This window comes from Tupaia chinensis, unplaced genomic scaffold (genome assembly GCF_000334495.1).
Source record: "Tupaia chinensis unplaced genomic scaffold, TupChi_1.0 Scaffold146230_1, whole genome shotgun sequence".
NCBI classification, from domain to species: Eukaryota; Metazoa; Chordata; class Mammalia; order Scandentia; family Tupaiidae; genus Tupaia; species Tupaia belangeri.
Window position 1 is genome coordinate 118,279 of NW_006206086.1, and position 10,960 is coordinate 129,238.

General features: G+C 36.8%; 1 protein-coding gene across 1 annotated transcript in view; it reads left to right on the forward strand.

Annotated features, from left to right (window-relative positions):
* The first annotated feature begins 941 nt into the window (after positions 1-941).
* LOC102473577 (eukaryotic translation initiation factor 1A, X-chromosomal-like) overlaps positions 942-10,960 on the forward strand; it is a 26,545-nt gene continuing 16,526 nt past the window's right edge. The window contains exon 1 of the mRNA XM_027768441.1: positions 942-1,190. Coding sequence (XP_027624242.1) covers positions 1,175-1,190 — 16 coding nt within the window. The 5' untranslated portion in view covers positions 942-1,174. The remainder of the gene's footprint in view (positions 1,191-10,960) is intronic.

Genomic DNA, 10,960 nt, shown 5'->3' on the forward strand with positions numbered 1-10,960 from the left:
GATTTTAGATGGTAATGTTAGAGGTGATTAATGAAAATGCATACACTGAGAAAACTCCATATCTTGCTATGATCTCACAACCTTCTATTTCCTACACCAATAGAAACCTTCAGGGAGACATCTGGGACTCTATTCTCCCTAATTATATAACCTGCAAAAAAAAGTTAACCTGAGTAGGATCAGCAGATGGCATAATGATTATGTCACTGGACTCCCACGTGGTGGACCACAGTTTGAGTCTCAGACACCGAGGCTTGACAATCATGTCAGGCCTGTGTTTGAGAATGCTCAAGATCCTAGGAGGACAGAGGAATTGGGATTCCTGGCCTGGTCATCTCTACCAGAGGCTGATTTCTTGTCTTCTGTTTCTGTTTCCTTCTCTCTCTCTAGAGAGCACGCTAGTCCTATAACAAAACAAAATTCCCTGGGATTCTGCACCTGTGTTCTCAAGGACAGTCAATGTCTCACAATGGAGAGTCTCCACCTCTAGACAGACAGATTAAAATAAACAGATCTATCTTTCTCAAGGACTTCAAAGCCAATGTCTTTGAAATGTAAGATCATCAATAGAAAAAGAGAATATGCTTTATCTTTAGTTTCTGTGAGAAACCTAACCTTGTTTCCTTGAAGTTAACATTACATGCTGTCATAAAGATAGGGAGTTTGGTTTTCCTCTGGTTAAAGCCAATTAACTAACACTTTTTGTTCTCCTCAATTTTCATAGAGAAGCTACAATGGGACAAAAGTTGATGTCAGTGGTGTGACAATGGTGCCTCGTAATTACCTTGACACGTATGCAATCGATTGTAACTGTTTGATTATGTAAAAAGGTTGAAAGTAACTTTTTATGACCAACGGATTTTTCTCTTTTCGCCAATGGAGGGAGTATGTTCTAATACGTGTCAGTCAGTCAGCCACGCCTGCGCAGTAGGGTGGGCAACGGGGGCGGAACACACAGGCTACAAGAAGTGGGGGTAGGGTGGCGGAAAGCTACGCAAGCCGTTGAGACTGGGTTCACTGTTTTCCGAAGAGGGGACGCGTTTACTACTAAACTGCTTAGTACAAAATCGGTTGTGTTCACGCAACGTAATAGGTCGATGTTCTGCTACCAGGAAACAATCAGCCGCTTCCACCAGTAAGAAATAGAAGGCTCTGAGAGGCCACAGTAGCCGCCATGCCCAAGAATAAAGGTAATACTTCTAAATCTCGGCCCCCAGTTCTGCTTTCTTCGGTCTTTCTGACTCTTCTGGGTCACCGAGGCTGCAGTGACTTCTCCTTCCTTCACTGTTTTCCAGCCGAGTATCCTGCGGGCTACTCTCAGGTTAGAACGCTAGCTGGGGAGTTACTTGCGTTTCCCAGTTGGGTCACGTTAGGGTGGAGTAGACGCCATTTTTGTAGGGCCTTATGTAGGAGAGCGGCTTTTTTGGCTCCGAATTCTCGCTGCGCTGATCCCGAGCCCTTCTCGAGGTAGGGCTTGTACGACCTCAGATGGATCCCTTTGGCCTTCCTGGGCCTGGGAAGTTAAGTCTTGGAAGAAATTCTGAACTTTGAGAGATAATTCCTGCTTTAGTGAGTTCAAGGCACTCACGTGGTGTCTTAGACAATTTTTAGGAATATTTTTAAATAGTTGGTGAAATTCTAAAACATTGTTTATTTCCACCGACATGTTATACCTTCATTCAGTTTAACAGCCTTTTCCAAAGGACTTGTATGTGTAGCTTGTTTAAAATTAGTTTCAGATGGTATAGTGATAGTAAACCCCTTTACCTGTGAGTTCCCTTAACTCTGTCTATACATTCACACATTAACTTGAGATAACTTTACTTGGAACCTCCAAAATGGCAGGTCTAACCCTAGTACAAGCAGCACGGTAGTATAGTCATTACTGTACTACCAAAATATTTTTTTGATAGACCTAGCATTTTGGCATTTTTAATGTCCTTATCATTTCTCAAAGAAAACTGCTCATAGAAACAACGTATTTTCTACAGAAGACCACATTTCACAATGCAGTGCTCCCTGTCCTCCACTTTGCTGTCTGCCAAACTAACTGATACCATTTTCGTAGAATTTTTTTACTGCTGATTTTCTAGAAACCACGGGTGATAGGGAGCAACATCTTTCTAACTATGTATTAGAAAAGACTAATAGTTTATTGCCGGCCCTTATAATCCCTTATCTATTCTCTTGTGGTAGTTGGTCCATTTCTGTAGATTATCTTACTCTAACCTTAAAAAAAATTATTTCTACCCTGAGACAGAGATCTACCACCACAACAGGATCTTCACACCATGATACACCTCCAACTCCAGCCAAGTCTCTTTTAAGAAAGAAGGATATGTGAACTCTTAAGTTACTCTAATTTTTGCAAGATAAAATAGAAATTATGCACTAATGTCTCTTCACATACAGGAATTTAATATTTAATATTTTTATCCCTGTCTCTTTCTGACAAGTGCATGCACCTTGTAGCAAAAACCTCTCAAAAAAAAAAAGGAACCAGCAGTTGGCATAATATTTAATATTTTTTTGTCTTATGAATTCACTGTGGATTCTGTAACATGACAGGAAAATAGAATGATTTGGGTATGGTTATTTCTGGTAAATTGACAATACATTACATAATTTTTGAGGCACAGGAAAGTATAGATAATTTAAGTGACATCAGAACATAATAATTAGAACCTGTGTTCTCTGAGGACCTCTGTATACCCTTCCAAATATCCTTTCTTTGTCTTTCATGGTGGCAAAGAACAGTGTGCCACTGCTGGAAGAGGGAATGGGAGCCTTCATTAAATGTCTGTGTAGTAGCCAGGTGTATTATTTATTTATTTATTTTTATTTGGGGCGCAAATTTTTTTGTTTCAGACACTTCTCATAGGTCTCTTACTAATCTTTCTCCTACTTTAGGAAATGACTGCTATTGTAGTTTTAAGTTCTTGAATGAGAATAAAATGTTAAGAACTACCCAAGTTTTAATCAGAGTTAGTAAGTAGCTCTTAATATGTACAACTTTAATAGTAAGCAAAAATTCAAAAATTGAGTAAGGTATGATTTTAAGTCTTTAATATCGTTAAGATTGGAGTGAAACTGGCAAGGTGATGGAGAACTAGATACATTTTTTCTTTGCTCATGGGTGCCTAAACTGATAGTTGATTGAAAGTCAAAGAAGTAGCAATTTTATATCTGTACATTTGCCCTATAGAAATGTTCATAGAATAACCTTTAATGAAGTTTTATGTAACAGTAGTGAAAAATATTTCAGAAAACTAAATTAAGCGAGTGTGTGTATTTTAATGGTTGAAATGTTGGTCCACATGTATAGTTAATGACATGAATAAGATATTCAGGAGAATTTACTGAGTGAAGTTATGATATATAGAGTTGTCTGGAAAGTCATGATGCAGTTTTGCATTGAAAAATATATCCCAAGTGTCCTGACAACATACTACTATAGAAGAGAATAGATGGAATACTATTTATATTTGGAAAGCACAGACAGGTGTTAAAAGTATATCTGTCTAGGTAATAGAATGGTTATCTGTATGCTTTTATTTCAGAAGTAACCAAACACAAATATATTAGAGAGATAGGGGACTTGTGGTATATATAGGGATGTGTGTGTGTCTATGTATTAATATAACTGTATGTATATTGTATTGTGTATATAATATATATCATAGTACGATGCATTGTAATTATAGTTATATATGACTATATATTGTATTGCATATATTATATGTGTAATATATGTTAATGTAATATATATCCTTATATAAATGTGATAAAAGACTTAAAACTTTTGATAAATTAGAAGTGTAATCTGACTGCATAATATTGTAAATGTTTCATTATTTTTTTTAATACATTCGATCGCTATACATAAATTAGCTTGTAGAGAAAATTTACCCAACATGAAATGCACGTCACACTAGTCCAGTTAAGGATACTATATAAGTTATCAGCAGGTAATAAACCATTTCTGTGTCTCAGAAATGTCTTCTCTATTTTTATCCCTAATTTGCTTCCTACAATCTTCCCTTTTCCTACTCTCCTCCTTCCACACTTTCTTCAGAGACTATAACTATTTTCAGTGCTTTTATGCCCTCTATCTTTAAGTTTATTCCATAGAGTGTGGACAGTTGGTATATGGTAAGTGTATACATACTATGTTTTTCTTTCATAGCCTGCGGTATTTGTCCATTTTCTATCAAATGCCTGGGTCTTCTTTTTAATGGCTGAATAGTATTCCATGGAGTATATGTGCCATACACTTTTTCAGTCCATTCATCTGTCCATGGACATTTGGACTGGTTCCATGTCTCACCAATTGTTGAGTAATGCTGTAATAAAGATGTTTATTCTCAGCATTCTTTGTTCTTTGGTAGATCCCAGGAGTGGATTTACTGAATCATATGGTAGTTCTATTTGTAGGTCTTTGAAGAAATTTTATGTTGTTTTCCACAGTGGCTGGACTGATTTACATTCCCATGAGTGGTGTAGGAAAGTTCCCCTTTCACAACACCCTGCTGACACTTACCATTTTTTGCATTTTTCATTGCCATTTTGACAAGGATTAGGAAGTATTCCATTGTGGTTATGATTTGCATCTCACTTTTGATGAGGGATGTTGAGAATTTTTCATACGCTTTTTGAGTGTTCATATGTCTTCCTTAGAGAGTTTTTTGTTCATCCCTTTATTAATCTTTTAATTGAATTCACAGTTTATTTTTTTTTGTTGTTTTTCAGGTCAGCTGCTTGCGGTCCTTGTGAATTCTGGTTGTCAGTCCCTTAGCTGATGCATAGTTTACAAAAATATTCACCCATTCTGAGGGTTGATGATTCACACTAATTACTGTGTCTTTTGCTGTGCAGAAACTTTGAAATCTGATGTCATACCACCTGTCTGTTTTTGAGAGTATTACCTGTACTTGGTGGTGGGGGGGTGCTGTCTTACTTTAGAAGTCTTTGGCTACTCCAGGGTCTCCTAGAGCTTCCCTAGTGTTTTTCAACAGTAGTTTTATAGTTTGAGGTCTTAGGTTTAAATCTTTGATCCACTTTAAGTTGATTTTTGTTAATGGTGAAAGGTGGGAGTCCAGTTTTCATCTTTCTGTAGGTGGATACCTAATATTTCCAGCACTATTTGTTAAATAGGTTTTTCTTTTCCCACTGGATTGACTATTATCTCTTGTGAAAAATCATTTGGGTCTATGTTTTGGGGGTTATTTCTGGAATCTGTATTGTGTTCCAGTGGCCTACTTGTCTGTTTTTGTGCCAATACAATACAGTATTGATTATCTCAGCTTTTTGATATATTTTGGGGTCAGAGAGTGAGATGCCACCCATTCCACTCCTGTGCAGGTTTGTTTTGGCAATACAGGGTTTCTTATGATGCCACACAAATTCTACGATTATCTTTTCTAGATCTGTGAAGACTATCTCTGGTAATTGGATTGGAATTGTGTTAAATGTGCAGATAAATTTGGGCAGAATTGCTGTTTTGATTATATTAATTCTCAGTCCAGGAACATGGGGTCTCCTTCCACTTTTTTAAGTCACTTTCAATATTTTTTTAAAGGTTTTCATAATTCTCCTTGTAGTGGTCTTTGACTTCCTTATTTAGGTTTATACCTAGGTATCTTATACATTTTGTGGCTATGGTAAAGGGATTATTTCTACCTCAGTCAGCTTGTTGTTCATATATAAAAATACTATGGATTTTTGAATGATGATTTTGTATCCTGCCACTTTACTGTATTCTTTTATTACTTTGAGAGGTTTTAAAATGGTTACCTTTGGGCCTTGTAAGTATGCCATCATATCAAATGTAAATAGAGATAGTTTCAACTCCTCTTCCTTATTTGAATGCCTTTTGTATTCTCTCTTCTGATGGTGTTGGCTAAGACTTCCAGCACTATGTTGAAGAGGAGTAAAAAAAAGGACAGCTTTGTCTTGTACCAGTTTTTAGTTGAAAAGCTTTCAGTTTTTCCCATTCAGTAGAATGTTAGCTATGGGTTTTTCATATATGGCTTTTTATTCTGTTGAGACATGACCCTTCTATACCAATCTTGCTGAGAGTTTTAATCATGAAAGGATGTTGTGTTTCATAAAATGCTTTCTCTGCATCACTTGAAATGATTATACTTTTTTTTATCTTTCTTTTAATGTGTATTATAGTTATGGCCTTGCGTAAGTTGGACCATCCATGCATCCCTTGAATAAAGCCTACTTTTTGTGTGAAATAATCTTTTTTTATGTTGTTGGGTACTGTTTGCTAGTCTCTAGTTGAGAATTTTTGTGTCTTTATTCATCAGAGATACTGGTCTGTAGTTTTCCTTTTTTGTCATGTCTTTATCTGTTTTGGGAATAAGCACGATAGTGGCTTTATGAAATGAGTTTGGGAGGACTTTTCCTTTTGGATCTTTAGAAATAGTTTGAGTAGATTGGGGGTTAACTCCTCTTTAAAGAAGTTTTGTAGAATTCATAAGTGAAGCCTTCAGGACCTTGGCTTTTCTTTGTGGGAGGTTATTTGTTAGTGACTCAGTCTCTTTGTTTGATAACAGGTTTTTTCAGGTTTTCTCTGTCCTCCTCTTTAAATCTTGGTAGAGTACATGTGGGTAAGAATTTGTCATTTCATTCAGGTTCTCTTGTTTGTTGACATACAGTCATTCATAGTTACTCATCTTCTTATGATGGTTTGTATTGCTGTTTTGTCTGTTGTAACATTGCCAGTTTCATTGTTAATTTGATTAATTTGGTGCCTTTGTCTCTTCTTAATTAGTCTAGCTAATGTGTCAGTCTTGCTAATCTTTTCAAATAACCAGTTTTTGCTTTTGTTTATTTTCTGTAGAACTCATTCATCTTATATTTCATTTATTTCTATTCAGATCTTTTATTATTTCTTGTCTCTTGGCATTTTGTTGTTTATTTTATTTATTTATTTTTTTCCAATTTTTCTGAGGCATGATGATAGCTTGTCCATTTGCCACTATTTTATCTTTTTCTTACGCACACTAATTGCTGTGAATTTCCCTCTTAGTTCTTTTGGGGAGGGCCATAGTTGTCTATTTTTAGAGAGTGAGATTTTTGCTCTAGAGTAGCAGACTTACTGGAGAGACAGAGACAGAAAGACAAATCTAGAAATCATCCCCTTTAGGGGATGGCCATGCTGTAATCTCTTCTTCTCTGTTCTCCTCTTGGAATCTTGGCCATGCATACACACATGTCCGACCTGAGCTTAAGCTGCCAGGTTCAGGACTCAAGCCACAGTTGACTCTGTGGGAGTCATGTAACCATTATGCCATCTGTTGTTTCTGGTTATTTAGTTTTTATGAGTTTGTGTACTTTTGAATATTTTTCTTGAAATTAGTATTAATTCCTTCATGGTCAGAGAAGATCCTGGATATAGTTTCTATGCCTTTGAATCTATAAAGGCTTGATTTATGTCCTATCATAGGCAGTCTTTGAAAAGGTCCCATTCAGGGGTGTGAAAAATGTTTCTTTGTGCTTTTATGGTAAAAAGCTTTACAGATATCTGTCAATTCTATTTGATTTATGTTACCAGTTATTGTTTTGTTCCTGTATCTCTTTGCTTACTCTGTCTAGAAGACCTGTCCAAAAGGGATAATATGGTGAGACCTCCCACAATCTAGTGTTTCAACCTCTCTCTCTTTTTAGATCCCGTAGTCTTTCCTTCACGTATTTGGCTGCACCTGAATGGGTAGATAGATGTTTATACAGATTATGTTTTCTTTTCAATTAGCCCTTTGAACACTATATAATGTCCTTCTTTGTCTCTTACAGTTTTTGTCTTAAGTCTACATTGACTGAAATCAGTATCTTGACTCCAGCTCTCCAGCTGTTTTTCAATTTTTGTTTGCATGGAATACCTTTTTACATCCATTCAGTTTTACTCTATGCTTGTCTTTGTAGGCAAAAATAGAAGGTTTCATTTTTTTTTTTTTTTAATACATTCAGCCAGTCTGTGTCTATTGATTAGAGAGTTTAAAATATATTAACATTCAGTTTTACTATTGATTTTTTTTCAGATTTCCTCTTCTTATTGAGTTAGTCATTTTCTTGGTTGTTTTTTATTCTGTCATATCTGTCTGTTTAACTTTACTTTTCCTAGTATAGTATTCCCTTCAGAACTTCTTGAAGGCCTGGCCTCGAGTCGATAAATTCTTTCAGGATTTTTTAACCTGACAATGTTATCATTTCTTCCCATGTGAAGGTTAATGTTGTTGGGTATAGTAATCTTGGTTGAAATTGTTTTCATTTAAAACTTAGAATTTATGGGACCAGCAGGTAGCAAGGTGCTTAAAGGCATGGGACACTCCCACATGACTGACCATGCTTCAAGTCTTAGACCTGGTGGCTTGCTTTCTCATCTCTTGCTCTATGTCTCTCTCTCTCTCTGGTCAAATTAAACTAATAAATAAATAAAATTAAATAAATAATTCTTTAAAAAAACTTTGTATTTATTTCCCCAGTCTTTCCTTGCCTGCATTATTTCCAATGAGATGTCTGATACTAAGGTGATATCAGGTAATCTTTGTAAGTTACTGATGATTCTCTCTTGTTAATCTTAGTGTCTTTGTCTGTGGTTTTGGCCAATCTGGCTGTGATGTGGCTTGGAAAAGATTTTTTTCCATTGATTCTATTTGGGGTCCTTTGTATTTCATGGGTCTGGATTTTTGAATGTCTCTCAAAGTTAGAATGTTTTCTTCCAGGATTTAATGCAGTAGATTATTGATACCCTTATTGTATTCGTCACCTTCTGTGATAGCAATTATCTGGATATTTGGGCGCTGAATGGTATGTAGTATTTCTTGTATATTGTCCTCATTCTTCCTAGTTATTCTCTCAGAGTCTTTTTGATCATTTTTTCCTAAGTCAGAGATTTGCCTTCTACATTCAAGATTCTGTATTTTGTGTGGTCTAATCTGCTTTCAAAGGGGGTTTTATTTTCCTCTATTACAGTATTCAGCTCTAACATTCTGATTCATTCTTATGACGTCTGGGTCTTTGAAATTGTGAAAGGACTTCTTCCTCTCCTAGAGCTCATTGTCACTTTTCTCTTGTGTCTTCTGAAGTTGTCTCTTTTCTCTTGCCGCTCATTTACTTTTGTCAATATCAATTTACTGAATTGTTTATCTCACATTTTTGTGAGTTCCATTGTATTGCCTGTGGATTATGAAGAATTGATACTTTCCTTTGGGGGAGATTTTTTGTTTGTTTGTTTCTCATATTTCTTGGCCTCTGTGATGGTTTCTAGTCATCAGGTGAATTATACATTTCTTACTAAATTCTTCAAGTTAATTCTGAGTGTTCAGTGTGAGTAGGAGGACATGATTGGCAACCTCTCTGATGTGCTCTACCTCCCTAATGCTCATTCAGCAACATGTCTTAGGATTTGGACAATTCAGTGTCCTCCCAGTTTCTAGAAAACAGGTGCATGAGGGGCATTCAATTGATGAGTTTCAATTGAAGAAGAGAGTACGGGACTTGCGTACCATGGGCTTCTCAATCACTGAAGTCTGAGCATTCAGAGATGTGTGGCAGGGGATAAACTTCAGTCTGTCTGCAGTTCAGTGCCCCTGCCATTCAGTGCAGCCAGGCTCATCACTAGGCAGATGTCCCAATGCACAGGTACCATGTACACATCCCATTGTACACACCTGAGGGTGCCAAAGCTTGTAGGGGAGGAGTTGAGCTACTCTCTTCAGCACCCCTCTGCAACACAAACAGTTTACTGTGCACGTACAGCAAGGCTTTCTGTGGCAAATGTTCTGATGGTATGGAGGCTGGGGCAAGACAATCTTCTCTAAGTCCCAGTGAACTCACCTGAATTCTTAGGCATGTGTGGGAGGGGATAAGCCATGGTCTGTGGCACCCCTAACAGCTGCAAATGGCTCACAGTGCAGCAAGGCCTTCTGGGGGGCTGATGTCTGGATGACACCAGGGTTGGGGCAAGATGGACTTCTCCAAGTTCCAGTGAACACACCTGAACAAGTCATGTGTCCATATTGTAAATTAAAAAAAAATTATTTATGTTAGTATGTTAATGCAGTTGATGTAGTATGTATGTTGCTATTTTAATTTTTTTCCAGGTATTTTTTTGCATTTTTTGCATATCTTTTATTGTTTGGTATAATAAAGAAAGTTGGATTTTTTTTTCCAATTTATTTATTTGCATTCATTCACTGTACATCATTACAGCACACAAAATGAGATTTTCCACACAGAGTACACTGTATATTGTCTCAATCAAGCACATCAACAAACATGTTATTCTTAGCAAATGATCTTCCATTTCTTGTTTTCTGTATGTTTTGCTTTTTTCCCCACCTCCTTGGTTCCCTATCTCTTACCCTCTGCCACCTCCTGTTCTCCTCCCACACTTTCTCTGTTATCTATGTTTGCTTTCTATACCATTTTCCCCCCACATTTTATTGAATCACCAAAGACCCTCATCAATCCAAATACCCTCCTAGCAAACACATGTGACACATTTCCATGAGCACAAGTCTAACTTTACGCATCCTATCAAGTAGCACCTAACTGGGGCTACATATCCTACTGCAGTCATTGAATAGATATATTTTTTTTTCCTGAAACTTTTTTTTGTAACTCAATTTACATTCCTTCTCTAGGCATCATCACAGCACACAAAATGCGATCTCCCATCCAGTACACACTGCATAGTGACTCAATCATGCACATTACAAAAAAAATAAATTTCCAATTCTAGTTGTTAGAATTATTTCCACCCCTTTTTCTGACCCTCTGTCCCTTCCCACCCTCCTCTCACACCACCTCCAGTGTCCAAAATTGTCCTCCATTCCCTTCCCACCCACATTGCATTGATCACACAATTTCCTACATAACCTGACTACTTTCAAAGGTGAGTTCCCTCGTTACTACTAAGAAAACCAGTTTTAACTTAAATCAAAGAACC